Raw genomic sequence first — 19,198 nt, 5'->3', positions numbered from 1 at the left:
AGCTAGAGAAATTATCCGACTTGTCTGAATAGCTGACCTGTCACTGACCCAACGAACTCTATAGGTGATTGATACAGAGAGCTGCGGAGCACTCTGTCCGTAAATTCCCAGACTCAGCCAGAGTTTGAGAAACTTTAAGTGCTGGCGAAGCACTTTGCTGGGAGATTCGAAAACCCAATCGAGGTTATTGGCAGATTCCTTGCAGAGAGGGGGTAGCGCAGGTGTTGCATCCGAAGCTGCACGTGTTGGTCGTACCCATTGATGAGCCCGGTCCTGATCCAAATCCTGGGGTTATCCTGTCCTGACTGTCCATGAGCTGTACCTGCTCGCCTACTGGCAGCCTAAGTCCTTGGGGGTCCCTTCCCGCCTTTTCCAACTGACCCGTGGCCAGGGTTAGTCTTCAACCTATCCTAGGTAAATATAACAGAGTGTGGGTGTTTGTCTATCTAAACTTCTCTCCTTCCGAATAAAGCATACTGCCTATAGTCTTTTACCCTGTTTCTCTATAAATAAGATTTTTGTGCAAATTGGTGTATTAGCATGTCCCACTGTGAGACCTGTCTGATTCTGAGGGTCCCCTCACAAGGATGATTTATTTTGTCCCCTTTAGCCTCCCAGTATTTTAACCTTTTTCTTTTATGCCACCTGGAGTTTTTGTTGACAGCATTGTCTGAGGGGCTAGGTGTTCCTTGGGTAAGATGTTTCCCTTACCTCACTGAGGCCTAGTTACCCTCATCAAAATTTAGACAAACACCTGGGACCTAAGATGGTGGCCACCAACCGACATAACTGCCACCGCCAGGGAACTGTCCCATGAACTTACATGAGGAAGGTTCTAGAACCCACCAGAACTTCCCAACCGACTGGACCTAGCCTATAAAAGGACAGGTCAGAGGTGGCCATTTTGTGTAGTCCTTTGAGCCAGAGGCAAAAGGTACATCAGGACAGGAGAGAGGCGATCAAATAAGGAGGGCAGTGCTGTATTAGGGGACTATCGACTAAGAAGCCGGCAATCACCTGAATGGACATTTGCCCTTGTTGTACCGACCAAACCCTGTACCCAAGGCTGTGGTGAAGATTTCACGTTTCCTCACCTTTGGAATACGTGCACCGCAAAAACAACTGGACACTGTCTAGCAGCAAGTGCTCCGCTAATTCAAGCTGCTGTCAGAGCCGGGAACGTGAGCCTATTGGCAGAACTGCCAGAGAAGCGTTTATTACCCTGCTGCGTGGCACTCACCGTGTGAGGGAGACCGAGGGTGCCACCTGAGGTGCCGACGGCGTGAGGAGCCTTCCTGTGCCGGGTCCGGAGTCCAAACGGCGAGTGAAGAGGAGAAGCGGCGTTGCTGAGGTGGCGAACCCGACCCGGAACCTCTCCGTCAACAGGAGTTCGTGTGCCCCAGCCGCAGAGGTCCGGAAGGAAGGGGCGGACCCATCGACGGGCGGAGTCGGCTGCGGGAAGGAAGCGCTGGGCGTCAGAAGCAGGCGAGGAACAACCCATCACACGGCGGGAGCCCCGCCGCGGGAGCATCAAATGGGAGCGCCCCGCGACTGAGGAGCCGCCGCCGGAGCTGCCTACCTCGATTTCCTTCCTCCCGCTTAGGAGCGTCAGCAAATAAAGTAAGCCGGGTCAACCTTTCTGGTGGGGGGACGGTGTGTGTAGACGCTCCCCAGACAAGCACACGCCCAGGGAAACCTCCGCTCCTCTGAAACGCCTCAGACAGTGCTCGAAAAGAACTTCCATTAAATTGCTGGGACAGCGTACCGTAATCAGGGAAACCAAACCATCTAACTATGGGGCAGTGAATGGGTGGCCTCCAGGGGATATCCATAAATAAACCCCCCCCCCCCCAGTCTTTAGAAGCGCAACTGCCTGGGACAAGACACGCTCATACCGAAAGGGAGTCCTGTCTCCTGAAACATCTGCACTATCTGCTCTGTGTACTTAACTAGTTCTAGGAATAACAGAGGGTCATGTGTTGTTACAATGGTATTGAACTTGTCTGTTTCTTTGCATAGCCAGCTGTGAATTAGAGACCAGACAATATTGACAACTGAAGGGGGATTGAGGAACTGCTGTTTACCACCAGTGTTAAGCCTGCAAGTTGGGGGGTTCAGGTACCATTTTAACCCTGTACAAGACAAAGTGAAAAAGGGAGGTGGTTCTTTTCAATGAGATATCTGTATACTGTCTAACGGCGAAGAATGTTGGGTATTATGTAAACTTTTCTTACAAAGGGGGAGAAGAAGAAGTGATAACAAAATTGTATTTCTTACTGAAACTGAAGTAATTTAAGAGGTGATGTACTAATGTGAAAAAGTGAACTATCATACCAAAGAGAACAAAGCCTATATTTTTATAAAGTACAACCTTATTTTCCTAAAGGAAAGGTGTGGTGTCATTTTTGAATGGATGGGCTCTGAGTTCCTGAAAGGTTACGCAAGCTGTACACGCACATTCCTTGGAGCAAGCCTTAGCCCGGTGCCATACTACCCACGTGTTGGCTAGGAAAACCCTAGGTCTAACACCCACTCTCTCCCTACCTTTAGAAAATTCATAATCATATGCATATATATTTTGTTCCATTCTTACCCTCCCGTTAGTGAATAAGAACATCTGGACGATTCAAATAAAGTTTTGTTTCTTATAGACAGTTAGTGATAACTGAAAGTCTGCTCTGAATAGTATGTTCCCTTTTCTTACCCGCCTTTAGTGAAGCTATGAAAATACTGTTGATCTAAATGTAGCGTGTTCCTTATTTTTCCCCTTCCTTTTATTTCCAAATCTCTAAATGTTTCTCACATTAATTCATTGTTATACTATTTTCTTAATCTTAGTGATAGATAGTGTGATTTGTGTTAACCTGTGGCTCATTGAAACTGAAGAAAACAATAACTGCGTTTGTGGTTATTATAAAGAGTATAACGTAATTGAAATGGTATATGGTATTTGTGTTGTCTACTTTCTCCACAGCTAGCTCCTCGACCCATTGTGGTCTTAGGTACCTGAACAAGGATTAGTAAGTCAGGTACACGGTAGTAAATACAAAGGAACCACCCTGCTGATAGTAGTGTGTGGGTTACCTGACTAAAGTATAACAGAAAATGTTTTATGGGCCCTAGTGTGCATATTTGGTAACAAAAGTTAGTCGGGTGACCTGCGCGCTCTATCAGGGGCAGAGACACAAAAAATAGCATATTGTATGGTACAGGTTCACTCAACTAGAGGCCACCGATGACTGCACGCTCCCACACCATAGGGTCAAATCCATGTTTTGCTAGTAGGGCAGTTTGAGGAGGTCCTTACACAAATCTTAAATCTTTTAGAGGTTAAGCACATTCTGTGTATTTAATTAGATATAGATGCAGACCACACATTTTCTCCTCTCTCCCATCATAAATATCCATTCAGTACATTGAGTTTTGGGGTAATTGCCCCTAAAGTTCCATTTATCAAAATGTTTCTTTAGGGCTCCATTTACTAGTACCGTTCCTTGTCTGCAGTCAATGCAGATTGGGTTATTATTACCCCAAATGCAGAGCAGTCCCCCTGCCATCAGCATCCAGGCTTCAACCTGTGAAAGTGGTTTCAGTCTAAGGCATTAGCCTCAGGTTCTTGGTAGACCCATTAATAGGAACGCAAGAGCACATGTCGGTTCAGGTGGAGCTTTTTCTAGTAAGCTCTTCCACCATAATAGAGCAACCTACCGAAAATACAAGTGCTTCTTGCGACTTTTTCCTGTCCCAAAAACAAACAAAGTAAAGGCACCACATGTTTTTTCCTGTTTGTATCTCCGTTTTCCTCAGAGAGATAGAAGCATACACAGAGATATCTTTAATCATTCAAGCAGTATTTGTTCAGCATGACTTGTCACCCCAGGGGGGTATCCAGGCGCTGAGGTTTCATAGGCCTTAGTCGAAGAGCCAAGTCTTGATTCCCTGACTGAAGTCGAGGTTCAAAGGTCGAGTGTCAGCTCATTCCAGTACTTGGCGGCAAGGTAGGAGAAAGAACGACCTCCACTGTGGTTCCAATGGATGTGTGCGGGGATGGGGGTTGGGGCGTGTGCAAGGGAGGATGTGCGGAGCTGTCTGGCATGTTGGAGGAAGGTCGGGCGGTGGTTGATGGAGGAAGGTCCAGTGTTCTGAAGGGTTTTGTAGGCATAGGTCAGTAGCTTTAACTGGCATCTCTTCTGGACAGGGAGCCAGTGGAGACCTCGGAGGGGAGGGGGGTAAGGTGGGGGAAGATGATGCTGGTCATTTGGGGAGGTTGCGGATGGGTCTGGCAGCAGTGTTCTGTATGGTCTGGAGTCATTTGAGGGGTTGGTAGTGGTTCCGGCGGAGTGCGTTTCCGTAGTCAAGTTGGCTGGTAACGAGAACTTGAGTAACTGTTTTCCTGGTGTTGAGGGGGATCCATCTGATGATCTTTCGAAGCATGCACAGGGTGTGGGAGCAGGAGGAGAAGGATAATGCTTTGACCTGGCGCTTCATAGAGAGCTTGTTGTCCAGGATGATGCCAAGATTGCGGGCAGGGTCAGTGGGGGTTGGAGAGGAGGCGAGTGCGATGGGCCACCACGTGTCGGCCCATGGTAAGGTGTTCCTTCCAAAGATGAGCACTTTCGTCTTGTTAGTGTTCGGCTTCAGGCATTTGTACCTCATCCAGTCAGCAACGTTGGTCATTGCATTCTGGAACTTGCATCTAGTGGTGGTGGGGTCTACAGTGAGAGAGAGAGGATGAATTGGGTGTTGTCGAGTATGGGATTATGTTGTCTGTGAGTGCCGAGGATGTCAGCCAGTGGAGTCATATAGGCATTGAAGGGGGTGGGGCTGAGGGAGGAACCTTGCAGGACGCCACAGATGATGCTCTTGGCTCGAAGGTGAAGGGCGGTAGGCGGATTCTCTGCATGCGTCCTGTGAGGAAGGAAGTAATCCGCTTGAGGGTGTTTCCCTGGATGCTTATGTGGTGGAGTTATGGTGATGAGGTTGTGGTGGGATACAGTGTCAAAGGCCACTGATGCCCTGCTGATTGTACTTTCCTTTATAGTAATAAACGTATTTGGTCCTTAGCTTTACGACTCCTGTGTCATTATTATCTCAGACCTTTCAATGCTGTAACAATGTTCCATTGATAAGGCCATACAAATCAAAGTCACTTCACTGAAAACGCCCTTGAATAGAAGAGTATTTTACCACACTTTATTGGACATGCCCTTTAAAGAAAAACACTATGATTGACTGCGCAATCTGCGTGCCCATAAAAGAAAAGATAACTTCACTATGCAGACCTTAAAAAATTAAACACTTCGTTGGAAAGACTATTTAAATAAAAGAAATGACCAACTATCACTTGACAGGACATTTAAAGATGTACGTTACGATATCACATGATATACTTCTCGGTCGTTTGCAGAAGGTGGGGATAGGCGGTTTGGCTCTGTCCTGGCTTGAGAGTTTTCTCTCGGGCCGCTCACAAAGTGTCCGATTGGGATTCCATCTCTAGGGAGCTCACCAAGGGGGTCCCTCAAGGCTCATGCTTACGCCCCACACTCTTTCATGTGTATGTGGCCCCCTTGGCTGACATTGTGAGAGAATATGGGTTCACTCCAGTATCATATGCTGACAATACTCCGCTTTTGTTTCCTTTCCAGACTCTTACACCAGCAATCAAACTCGCATTTGCCGCAGGTATAAGAGCAGTGTCCGATTGGATGGCCTCCAATTGCCTACACTGTAACGTGGGCAAAACGGAGGACATGCTTTTTGGGGAGGCCCCTCTCCTGTGGTCACCTGAATGGTGGCCACTGGATTTAGGACCAGCTCCCTGCCCTAAGCAGGTAGTGAAAAACTTAGGGGACGGCTTGACCAGTCGTTGCTACTAAAGGAGCACGTAAATCAGTTAACTGGATCCTGTCTTAGGGTCATCGGACTCCTGAGGCGCGTATTCCCGTTTCTGGCCGACAACTATAGGAAAACGCTGATCCAGACGCTTGTGGTTAGCAGACTAGATTACTGTAACGTGCTTCTTATATCTGCCAATGAAGAACAGCTTAGCAGACTGCAGGTGGCCCAGAATACCGCGGCCAGACTGGTTCTTAATGCTCCAGCCAGGTCCCCCTCACGCCCCCTTTTGGACAAACTCCACTGGCTACCCATTCGCCAGCGGGTCAAGTTAAAAGTTTGCTGCATAATCCATAAATGCCAGTTTGGTCAGGTCCCAAATATTTGGTAGAAAAATTCAATCTTTATAAACCTGGTCGTTCCCTGCGTTCTAGTAACCAACTGCTGCTCCAGGTCCCACGTGTCAAGAGCGTAAAGCAGGGCGGTCGAGCATTGTCCTACAAGGGTCCCACTCTGTGGAATACGTTGCCCCTCACCCTTAGGCAAAATACTAATCTCCAAGCCTTCAGGAAGTCTTTAAAGACACACCTGTTTCTGACAGCGTAATTTTGCATCTTTCATGATTTTGGCCTGGCTCTCTGGAAGAACACGAGCGCGGAGATACCCCTTCGGGGGTCGAGTCCTGCGCTATACAAGCAAATAAATAAATAAATAAAATAAATATACGCCTGAACGGCTGCATGAGATGGACCGTACTAGGGATGCTCCCTGCTGGCGGGGCTGTGCTGAGAGGGGCACATTGACACACCTCCTGTGGGACTGCAGGCACATCCAGGACTACTGGAAAGAGATCCTGGACGAGGTGGACACTCACTTCGAGACGGAGATCCCGCGATTCCCGGCCTATGTCCTGTTGGGGCTTCCCTTTGAGAGCACGCAGGGGCCGACTAATTGCGATAGCGCTGGGTTCTGCCGTTCAGGCTCTGTTGGCTCTGTGGCGCACTACGAAGGCCCCCACTTTCCAGGGTTGGTTGGGTCGGCTCTGGTCTGTCCTGGGTATGGAAAAACTATCCCTGGTGAAGGCAGGGGAGGGGGCTAAATATGCGGAGCTGTGGCAGCCCTTCCTATCCCTATTGGCAACTGAATTTCGAGAGGTGACTTTCCCAAAGTATTTACGATTACTCCGCTGATCACACACGGATGACTGAATTGTGTAGGTGTGTATGGTTGTATGTTTGGTGCGGGACGTTGGATCCGGAACGAGCAAGGGGGGTGGGTATGTCGGGGAGAACTTGGGGGGGGGGGGGCAGGATGAGGGTGGGATTGTTTCTTGTTGCGGCTCTGAGGACAATGGGTCTGCTCCAAATGATTGCCCCGCAACTTCCAAGGACTATTGGACGGTGTGGATGTACCCTACAGTGGTGTTTCGTTAATATTGCTATAAAAATTGGAAGCTTGCCACATGTTTTCTGCAACGAAACTTCTCTGCTTTGTGAAAGAGCCTTTCTTTTTGCAATAAAAAGACTTAATACTAAAGATGTACGTTATGGTCATGCCGGAATCTTACGAAAACGGACAAAAAATGATCTTCTCACTCAGCGCACCAAGTATGCTTTTTACTGTTGAAGACTCTCACTCTTTGACTTCGTCAGTAGTTGCTATATACATTTACTGTTTCCACACCACTTAGAATGCTTGCCTGCAGCTCTCCATGTGAAGGTGATGACAAAATAAACGAATTTTGCTTAACAAAACCTGATCTCAAACTATAACTATTAATAAATAGCAGTAGGTCAGGCGGAGGGGATCTGATTTCTTTAGTCGCCACTGATGGAAGTATAGCTCCCACTATTAATGAAGTCTGTGCATACACTCACCAAACCACCAAAAACTACTATCAATTGACTGTCAACCGCCACTATTTTACAACCGACGGACAGTCAGCCCACTGATGGTGTGCTGTCATCTAGAACCCACTTTCAAGGGGAAACATAAGTGGAGGTACTCATTAAATTGAGCTGGAGAGGGAGTAGAGGGCAGGGCATGATGATACCAAGACACTTTTGCCATCTTCAAGTATTTACTTTGCTCCTGCATTGCCCTTGGAAATTGCCTCAAATGTACCCAATGTGAAGATACCCTCTGCACAGATAACACCTGAATAGTCTGCTGCTGGAAATATGTATGCAGCCCACTGCATTTTAGGGAAAAGCGTGAGTTGGACTATCATTTCTATGCCACAAGATTTTCAGTACAAATTTACCGGGATCAGAACGGTGCATTAGTGTAATCAGCACATTGTGACAACAGGCTTGCCCTGAACTTGGCCAAATGATTGATTTTGACCCTCACTGTTTGGTCCTGGACCAGAGAGTCTGATTCTGTGCCACTCATGTGAGATGTTAAGGCAGTGTTGTTTGATCTGGAACCTGTGTTGAATAATAATCGATCATCAAAAGGCAACACTGCATCAGCACGGAGTTTGCTTGATTCAGCACGGTGTATCCTTGACTCTGTGATGCATGATATGACTGCGATTTAAACCCCCCAGTATATGATCTTGGCTAAGCCCAGTGTGATGCTGATCCAGCACTGTATGATCTTGGCCCAGCATCTAGTTGAATTTGGCTCAATAGTGTGTGATACAAGTTCAGCACGGTGTGACCTTGACCCACGGTGAATGGTCTTGGCTCAACAATCTGATCTTAGGCAACCTCTGACCCTGCTCGCAGGCAAGTCACACCCCACACTGCTGCACAGCTCTGCCTGCATTCTTTTTGCCTAATCTTGTATTTTTCCCCTGTGCCTGTACTTGCTTTCTTGTCCAGACTTGTTTGTATTCCTCTGTGCCTGTATTTGCTTTCTTCCCCAGACTTGTTTTTATTCCTCTGTGCCCAGTTCTCCTGCGGCCCCCGCCCGTTTTTCCCACTGCGGCATCCCTGCGGCCCCACTCCACCCCGCAATCCCATTTGCCGCCACGCTCCCACCTCCCAGCTACTCTTCCCTCCCCTCCCACATCCCCTCATATGGAGGCCGCGCCGCTGGTGCGCCGAAGGCGCATCCAAGGCAAGACCGTCTGCGCCCGTACGTGCCTGGACCGTACCAGGACCCCGCAAACGCCATGACTACGATGCCAGAACCCTCCACACACTCAACACCAGACGATCACATACCTGCTTCCTGGCCGCCATGAAGCGTACCCACGAAGCTTTCACCTGCCAGAACTGCAGCTTCACAAGCATCTACCCCACCATGCTGCCGACCAGGAAAGAACCCAACCACATCAGATGCACCCTTCTCAACACCCGCTCAGCCCTCAAACACGCCGTTGAACTCTGGGACCTACTCGACTCAACCTCCCCAGACGTCGCTTTCCTGGCAGAGACCTGGCTAAACCCCGCCTCGGCACCCGACATAGCCGCCCCGAAAGGCTACAAGATAACCCGCAGGGACCTCACCAACAGAGCAGGATGACGAATCGCCATCGTCCACAGGAACACTCTCAGAGTTCGACCAACACCGACGACACCCTCAGCACCGCCAAACACCTGCACTTCCAGATCCACACGGACCCCAACACCACCCTCAGAGGAACCCTCATCTACAGACCCCCCCGGACCCCGACCACAGTTCAGCGACTCCATCGCCGACTTACTCAGCACACATGCCCTTGCCTCCACTGACTATATCCACCTTGAGGACCTGAACTTCCACCTCGAGAACAACAACGACACCAACTCCACCACCCTGATCGACAACCTAGCCAACCTCGGACTCAGACAAATCGTCACAAGACCCACCCACTCCACCGGTCACACCCTTGGCCCCATCTTCCACGCAAGCCCCCACGTCTCCTTCAACCACACCACCGAACTCCACTGGACCGGCCATCGCTGTGTCCACTTCACCTTCAAGAAACCCACCACGCACTACCGCACCAAACAGATGGCTGGCAATGCTGGAGCAAAGTCACCGAAGACTAGCTAACCACCACCATCGCCCAGAGCCCACCCGCCGACCCCGACACTGCCGACCGCAACCTCAGACAGTGGATCAATGACTGCGCCAACACCCTCGAAACCCTCCAAAAGGCGCACCAACAAGAAAGCCAGCTGGTTCACCGAAGACCTCCGGGCCTCCAAGCAAACCTGCCAATATCTGGAGAAGATCTGGCTCCGTGAACGAACACTCGGGTAGATCACTTCCCCACCGCTGCTGCTCCGCCTGCCAGTCTTCTTGCCTCCTGCTCCTCCCTCCAGATCGGCGCTCTCCTACCCTGCTCGAGCGCCGTCTGGACTGCCTGCGCCTGGACTGAGTGCCCCCGTGTGCCTGCCTGCCCCATTCTCTTTTTTCTGTACCCCCGCCTGGACTGCCTGAGTGCCCGTGTGCCTGCCAGCCCCATTCTCTATTCTGTACCCCCGAGTGAGTGGTTCGTCCACCGGGCTCCTCAGCCCCGTTTTTCCTGCCGCTACCTCCCGTGCGGCCCCGCCCCCCCCACACCAATTGGATTCTTCCCTCCCACCTCCCAGCTGACCCCTCCTCCCCTCTTAAGATGTCCGCAGCGCGGCAGAGACAGTGACCCTAACCCTCGGATAGGTCACTTCCCCACCGCTGCTGCTCCGCCTGCCAGTCTTCTTGCCTGCTGCTCCTCCCTCCAGTTCGGCGCTCTCCTACCCTGTTCAAGCGCCGCCTGGACTGCCTTCCGCCTGGACTGAGTGACCCCGTGTGCCTGCCTGCCCCATTCTCTTTTTTCTGTACCCCCGCCTGGACTACCTGAGTGCCCGTGTGCCTGCCCGCCCCATTCTCTATTCTGTACCCCCGAGTGAGTGGTTCGTCCGCCAGGCTCCTCAGCCCCGTTTTTCCCGCCGCTGCCTCCTGTGCGGCCCCGCCCCCCCCACACCCATTGGATTCTTCCCTCCCGCCTCCCAGCTGACCCCTCCTCCCCTCTTATGACGCCCCCGGAGCGACCGCGCAGCGGACGCGCGCAGCGTACGCGCCTGGACCGCGCCCAGCGCCAGGACCCCTGGCCCCCGAGAAAGCCAGCCCACACGACGGACTTACGACCCCACCACCCTCAACGCTGGCCGGAACCCCGCCTGCTACCGAGCCACCCCGAAACGCACCCACGGACCCTTCGCCTGCCAAGCCTGCCGATTCACCTGCCTCCGGACCTGCACCGCCCGCCAAGCCAGACACCAGCAACAACCACCTCAAGTGCATCCTGCTCAACACCCGCTCCGTCCACAGGCACGCCGTGGAACTGTGGAACTTGCTCGACGCGACAGCACTAGACGTCGCCTTCCTCACTGAAACCTGGATGAACGCCTCCTCAGCACCCGACATCGCCATAGCCATCCCGGACGGATACAACATCACCCGGAGGGACCGCGTCAACCAGACGGGAGGAGGCATCGCCATCGTACACAAGAACACCGTCCGCATCCCGACCAACTCCGACGAAACCTTCACCGCCGCCGAACACCTCCACTTCCAGATACACACCGACCCCAAAACCACCCTCCGAGGCACCCTCATCTACAGACCACCGGGACCACGCACACAATTCAGCGAAGACATCGCAGACTTCATCATCCCGCACGCCCTTCCCTCCGTCGACTACATCCTCCTAAGGGACCTCAACTTCCACCTGGAGAACAACAATGACAGAAACACCACTACCCTGCTGGACAACCTCGCCAACCTCGGACTCAAGCAACTGGTGAACACCCCCTCCCACTACGCCGGCCACACGCTTGACCCAGTCTTCTCATCCAGCAAGCACATCTCCTTCAGCCACTCCACCGGACTCCACTGGACCGACCACAGCTGCGTCCACTTCAGCTTCAGAAGAACTGCGACCCACCACCACCTGCAACAGGTTCCCCGCCGGAGCTGGAGCAAGATCACCGCCGAGCAGCTCGCCGCCTCCCTCAGCCAGAACACTCCCACCAGCACAACGGACGCCAACGAAGCAGCAAGCAACCTCACTAAAGAACCCTGCCAGCAAACCCGGCAGCAAGAAAACCCCCTGGTTCACCGACGAACTCAAGGACTCCAAGAAGAACTGCCGCACCCTAGAGAAAGCCTGGCGGCTCGACCAGACCACAGACAACAGGAGCGCCCTCAAGTGCGCCACCCGCAAACACCATCAGCTGATCCGCGCCACCAAGAAGACGGCACTCAAAGAACGACTGGACAACAACGCCCATGACAGCAAGGAACTCTTCAGCATCGTCAAAGAGTTCTCCAACCCCAGCGCCGAAAACAACGACATCACTCCCTCGCAAGACATCTGCAACTCACTCGCCTCGTTCTTCCACCGCAAGATCGCCGACATACACAACAGCTTTGACGCACAGACCACTCACCCCACCACCGAAGCAACACCCGCCACCACCACCCTCTGCAACTGGACCCCGATCAGTACCGAAGACACCACCCGCACGATGACCTCCATCCACTCCGGATCACCAACCGACCCCTGCCCACACCATGTCTTCAACAAAGCCGACACCATCATCGCACCCCATCTCCAGGACATCATCAACACCTCCTTGCACACCAACACCTTCCCGGAGAGCTGGAAGCACGCCGAGCTTACCGCCCTCCTGAAGAAACCAACGACGGACCCCACCGACCTCAAGAACTACCGTCCCATCTCGCTCCTTCCTTTTCCTGCCAAAGTCATCGAGAAGACCGTCAACAGACAGCTCGCCGCCTTCCTCGAGACGAACGGATCCCTCAAACCCTCGCAGTCCGGGTTTCGGGCCAACCACAGCAGCGAGACCGCCCTGATCGCAGCCACCGACGACATCAGAGCCCTGATCGACAACGGGGAAACAGCGGCCCTCATCCTCCTGGACCTCTCTGCGGCGTTCGACACGGTCTGCCACCGCACCCTAGTGCAGCGCCTCAGCAACATCGGAATCCAAGAGAACGCACTGGAGTGGATCATCTCGTTCCTCGCCGGAAGAACCCAGAGAGTCTGCCTCCCCCCGTTCAGATTCGAGGCCACCGAAGTCATCTGCGGCGTACCACAGGGATCTTCACTCAGCCCAACCCTCTTCAACGTCTACATGAGAGCCCTCGCAGCCATCGCACGCCAACACAACCTCAACATCATCTCCTACGCCGACGACACCCAACTGATCCTCTCCCTCACCAACGACCCCGCCACCGCCAGAGCCAGCCTACACGAAGGGATGAAAGACGTCGCCGACTGGATGAAGAACAGCCGCCTGAAACTGAACTCAGACAAGATGGAAGTCCTCATCCTGGGATCATCACCCTCCCCCCTGGGACGACTCCTGGTGGCCCCCTGCCCTGGGCACCGCTCCCAAGCCAACGGACCACGCACGCAACCTGGGCTTCATCCTGGACTCCTCCCTCTCGATGACCAGACAGGTCAACGCCGTTTCCTCATCATGCTTCAACACCCTGCGCATGCTCCGCAAGATCTTCAGATGGATCCTCACAGAAACCAGGAAGACCGTGACCCAGGCACTCGTCACCAGCCGACTGGATTACGGGAACACACTGGATGCCGGAACCACAGCCAAACTTCAAAAAAGACTCCAACGCATCCAGAACGCCTCCGCACGACTCATCCTGGACATCCTCCGACAAAGCCACATCACCGGACACCTGAGAGACCTGCACTGGCTCCCCGTCAGCAAGAGAATCACGTTCAGACTCCTCACCCACGCACACAAGGCTCTCCACGACCTGGGCCCCAAGTACCTCAACAACCGCATGACCTTTTACACGCCCACCCGCCAGCTACGATCGACCAGCCACGCCCTCGCCACCCTACCACGCATCCGCAGAGCCACCGCCGGAGGAAGATCCTTCTCCTACCTGGCAGCCAAGAATTGAAACTCCCTCTCCACCCACCTTCGGCGAACCAAAGACCATCTCTCCTTCAGGAAGCAGCTCAAGACCTGGCTGTTCGAGCAGTAACATACCCCTCTCCCCCAGCGCATTGAGACCCTCCCAGGTGAGTAGCGCGCTTTACAAATTCCGTGATTGATTGATTGGACAGCACGCAGCCCACAAGAACACCACTCGCAGACACCACCACCTCATCAGATCTGCCCAAAAGAGCCTCCTTCAAAGACCGCCTAGACAACAACGCGTACAACAGCAAAGAGCTCTTCAACATCGTGAAGGAACTCTCCAAACCCAGTTCCAACACCAACAACGTCCCACCCTCGCAAGACCTGTGCGACTTGCTGGCCACCTTCTTCCACCACAAGATCGCAGACATCCACGACCGCTTCAACGCCACGACCGCCCCGACAACCACTGAGACCTTCGGCCCCATGACCACCATCCGCACCAATCGCCTGCTCTCCTGGACCAACATACACCACACCATCAAGATCATGAACACCATCCACACCGGATCTCCGTCAGACCCATGCCCACACCACATCTTCAACAAAGCCAGCACAGCCATCGTACCCCATCTCCGGAAAGTCATCAACACCTCCTTCGAGACACCAACCTTCCCGGAGAGCTGGAAGCACGCCGAGATCAATGCCCTACTCAAGAAACCCAAGGTGGACCCCAAGGACCTCAAGAACTTCCGGCCCATTTCCCTGCTCCCATTCCCGGCAAGGGTCATTGAGAAGACCGCCAATGAACAACTGACCCGCTACCTCGAGGAGAACAACATCCTGGACCCTTCCCAGTCCAGGTTCCGCAGCAACCACTGCACTGAGACTGCCCGCATCGCCGCCACCGATGACATCAAGTCCCTGCTGGACAACGAAGGAACTGCGGCCCTCATCCTCCTGGACCTGTCAGCCGCCTTCGACACAGTCTGCCACCAGACACTACGAACACTACGAACACGCCTCCACAACGCGGGGATCCAAGAGAAGGCCCTGGACTGGACCACCTCCTTCCTCTCCGGCAGAACACAGAGCGTCTGCCTTCTCCCCCTTCCGCTCCGAAGCCACCAAGATCATCTGCGGCATACCCAGGGGCTCATCCCTCAGCCCAACTCTGTTTTAACATCTACATGGCACCACTCGCCCACGTCGCCCGCTGGCAAGACCTCAACATCATCTCCTACGCCGATGACACCTAGCTGATCCTCTCCCTCACCAAGGACCCCCACATCGCCAAAACCAACCTACATGAAGGAATGAAGGCCGTCGCTGAATGGATGAGGAACAGCCGACTGAAGCTGAACTCGAAAAAGACGGAGGTCCTCATCCTCGGATCCACCCCTTCGGCCTGGGACGTCTCCTGGTGGCAGACCGCGCTGGGAATCACCCCAACACCCACCGACCACACACGCAACCTAGGGGTCATCCTCAACTCCACCCTCTCCATGACTAAGCAGGTCAACGCCGTCTCCTCCTCCTGCTGCTTCAACACCCTCCGCAAGCTCCGCAGAATCTACAAGTGGATCCCCACTCAAACTTGAAGAACGGTCACCCAGGCCCTCAGCAGCAGGTTGGGCTACGGAAACGCCCTCTACGCAGGAGCCTCGGTAAAACTCTGGAGACGCTCCAATGCATCCAGAATGCCTCTCACACCTGATCCTTGACATCCATCGTTGCAACCACATCACACCCCTCCTGAGAGACCTGCACTGGCTCTCGGTCAACAAGAGGATAAACTCACCCACGCACACAAGCCACTCCACAACACCGGACCAACGTACCTCAATAGACGACTCAGCTTCTACAGCCCACCCGCCAGCTCCGCTCTGCCGACCTCGCCCTCACTACAGTCCCCCGCTTCTGAAGAGAAACCTCCGGCAGCAGATCGTTCTCCCATATCGCCAGCAAGACCTGGAACACCCTCCCCATCCACCTATGGCAGACCCAAGACCTGCTGACCTTCAGAAAACTCCTTAAGACATGGCTTTTCTAACAGTGGCAGCATTCCCCAGCACCTTGAGACCCTCACGGGTGAGTAGTGCACTTTACAAATGATATGATTGATTAAACCCGCCTCGCCAGACCCACATCTTTCTCACTGCACAAAATAGTGCAGTGATACTCAAAGTACGGGCCGAGGGCAGCATGCGGCCCTCCTGACCTTTACATGCGGCCCCCTGGGCAGCAGCAGCACCGGCTGCTTTTTACCCGACTCAGCACTAACATGGAAACATTTTTAAATATACAGCAATCATTTATTTAAAGGTTCATTCCCTCACCTTTGAATAATCAGCAAGATCACTGAAAAGCAGTAAATGCACCGATCTGAGAATATATTAATGCTAACCATCATCTGCAAGACTACGAGTCTGGCTTCATCTTGTTCTGTATTAGTCGACAAGCACAAAGGAAACCCTACTCACGAAGAACCAGGGTATGTATTGTATATCAAGAAACAACGGTTCTTGTGGAGACAATAACAAGTTATATAGATGATCAAAATGCACAATGGCAATACCAATGGGTCAAGTGGATTTCAGACATAAAGGAAGCCGAGTAAAGTGTGATTGTGTATTTGTAGTTTATAACAAACATTCAGACAGATTTCAAATATATACAAAGATTGATGCTTATTGTCCCCAGTGAAAAATTGGAACCAAAAGGGAAATGGAGTAGTGACATTTGTGACAATTATAGTATGGTTTCCATTATATTGAAAAAACTACCATTTATATTTTTATTTTTAACAGTCTTCTCAGACACTGTGAACAATAATCAGTGCTGGTGTAATGATTTGTGTTTTTTTTTTTAGTCAACGGCGTTTTGACCCTTCCAAAGATAAAGGGGTCTCCTCAGGACCTAATAATATAGGGACATCTGAAAAAATAACAGTTGGTATGCGCAGCCACGTGTGCGAAGTGAAAGACACCGGTCAAGTGTAAAAGGAATAAGGATACTCACACTGGACCCAGCCGGGTACTCCGTGTGAGGGAAGAGGGGGAGGCTGGCAATAATAGATGAGGCAGGGCAGGTGCCCGGGCCTGTGATTTAGAGCTGTTTGGGAGGTATTATCCATAATGTGTCTTTATGGGTGCAAGATAGGTGGAGCAGCGACGATGCGGGAACAGGGTGTGTCCTATCTGTAGATTTCTTCTGACTGAAATTTACGACGTGTGCAGCCGCTACGCGTCTCCTGGCGTCTGTTAGATACGCAATCATACTGTACTCGGCTTCCTTTATGTCTGAAGTCAACTTGACCCATTTGGTATTGCCATTGTGCATTTTGATTATCTATATAACTTGTTATTGTCTTCACAAGAACCGTTGTATCATCCTAAACTGTAGCACAGACACTGCTACCTTACCCAGCTTAGGCGATGCCCTCCTGCACACAGAAAAATTACTCCTGTCTCCTGATACTTCTGGAATTCTCAGCTGCCTTAAAAAAATTACCCATCCCACCATTATCGTCCACCGCTTGAGTTACCAGTCTCACGGGAGGACTGCAAGAAGCCACCTGCTGATGGGCTGTCAGCTCCAGTTTACAGAACTGTCACGTTTCTTGGTTTCATGCACTAGTAGCTGATCGACTGCAGGATTTGTTTGCAATCTGGGTCCGTTGCTCTGCTGAATCAGAAATGCTAACAGACAACACTCTCCAGAATGCAAAGATAAAAAAGTTGGACTGGAGGGCTACTGATGAAACAGCAGCCTAAATGGATTTATTTTAACGGAATGGGAGCACTCGTTGCCCGGAGTTGACACTGTTCACTCAAGAGAGAAAGCTGACCTCCCTCGCTGATTTGCAACAGGGCCGCCCAGACAGTCCTTCAGAACCCCCTCCTGTTGAGGTGCCACCAGCTGCAACTTCCTACTGACAGAGCATGTCACTCGTGCGGATAGTATACCACCCTCCACCCACTGCCTAGGACGGGTTCACGTCCAGGCACTGTTTGCTGTCACTAGACTCGCTGATAAAGGATACCGTCTCTGCTCCAGTACAAGGCTGCGCTCACTGCAGCGGCATCCGCCATCTTCAAACAGCCGCCGCCGCCCACAGCTGACACCCAACCACTCCCATAGCCGCGGTGCAGCCATTGGCTACTCTGCACTGCCGGCTCGAGTCCCATTGGGCGAAGACAGTCACTGACGATAAAGAAAGACAACAAGGGGGTAGGCCAGCCAATAGAGGATGCGCTGTAGGCGGACATGTTGAAACTGCAATCGTTGCAGTTGAAAACGAGATGCACAATAAAATATTAAGTAAATCGTTCTTCTTTTTAAACGAAGGTATTATAAAATACAACTTTAACCTCCATGTTCATAAAATAGCTTCTTTTTAAAATGCAATTGATAAAATACTAATTTATATTGAAAATAAATTGGCTATATTTGAGTAAGAAAGTATTTCAAATATATTGACATTTATTTATACGGGTAAACCAAAACCTTCCTTGAATTCGACGACAAGTAATCCTTTTCCCAAATGTCCCTTTATTTCGAACACAGTAGCTCGTTAACCTTTTCGCTCTTAATCTTGTGTCTCTTTTCTATGTTTATCAATATGCTGTCACTTGAGAAAAGTGACAGTTAGTACAACTTTTTTCCACAGGCACGTCCCTGTGCATCCTGGGATATGTTGTCCACAACAGCTTCTCGGATACAGTTAATGGGCAGAACTAAACTACAGGTACCATCACATTGTGGTAGGAAGCAAAGAAGGACCACCTTAATTTGTAAATGATTGATCGAGTAAGTTAGATGTCAATGGGTTTTTATCGATGTCTTGCAGCGAGAGCTCAATTGGAACCCGAGCGTGTTCCGTGGAGCAACTACAAGTAAAATATAGGTCCTACAATACAAATACGTTGTCCAAACCACACATGTGCAGCCAAGTATTTTGGTTGCCGGTCTGCCCTGCACGTTGCTTCCCCGGCATGCTCTGCGCCTACTGTGTGTATCCTGGTTACCCCGCAGGTCTCTGCTGCTGAGGGGAGGAGCAGTAGTCAGGATGGAGGAGAAGATCTCCGTATTGAAGCCCTATCTGGAAACGCTGACCCTTGGAATCATCAAGATCCTAGGTGAGAGGGGATGCCTGGCGTAGGGTGCAGGTGGACTGTGGAGAGACGTGTTACTGTAGGTTAATAAAAGAGAGATATGTGGTAATTTTGGGGATAATTGTAAACGCACAAAGGATATAATGATAGAAATAAGAGCCCACACAGAAGGACCCTGTCATGTGAGATCTCTTTAGCGAATTGTGCATTGGTCCTTTTAATAAAAAAATAAGTGCAGATGCTCATCAACAGGAATTACATCATGCTCTGGATGGAATTCCACTATTCGCTTCCTTGTCCCCATCATGACATGTGAGATGAACTTCACCTCTGAGTCAGGAAACATCAGGAGTGCTGAAAATGTAAGTCCTACCATCCTATGCTGAGCTACATAAATGTGCTTCTGTTCCA

General features: G+C 51.5%; 2 protein-coding genes across 2 annotated transcripts in view; one reads left to right on the top strand and one right to left on the bottom strand.

Annotated features, from left to right (window-relative positions):
- The window catches only part of KIAA1328 (KIAA1328 ortholog), an 898,127-nt gene extending 880,275 nt beyond the window's left edge, over nucleotides 1-17,852 (bottom strand). The window contains exon 1 of the mRNA XM_086960312.1: nucleotides 17,716-17,852. Coding sequence (XP_086816438.1) covers nucleotides 17,716-17,764 — 49 coding nt within the window. The 5' untranslated portion in view covers nucleotides 17,765-17,852. The remainder of the gene's footprint in view (nucleotides 1-17,715) is intronic.
- Nucleotides 17,853-18,499: 647 nt separating this feature from the next.
- The window catches only part of TPGS2 (tubulin polyglutamylase complex subunit 2), a 119,617-nt gene continuing 118,918 nt past the window's right edge, over nucleotides 18,500-19,198 (top strand). Inside the window, exon 1 of the mRNA XM_086960311.1 lies at nucleotides 18,500-18,811. Within this exon, the coding sequence (XP_086816437.1) occupies nucleotides 18,742-18,811 (70 nt within the window). The 5' untranslated portion in view covers nucleotides 18,500-18,741. The remainder of the gene's footprint in view (nucleotides 18,812-19,198) is intronic.

This window comes from Lissotriton vulgaris, chromosome 3_1 (genome assembly GCF_964263255.1).
Source record: "Lissotriton vulgaris chromosome 3_1, aLisVul1.2, whole genome shotgun sequence".
Classification (NCBI taxonomy): Eukaryota; Metazoa; Chordata; class Amphibia; order Caudata; family Salamandridae; genus Lissotriton; species Lissotriton vulgaris.
This window is presented reverse-complemented; position numbering and strand designations above follow the sequence as displayed.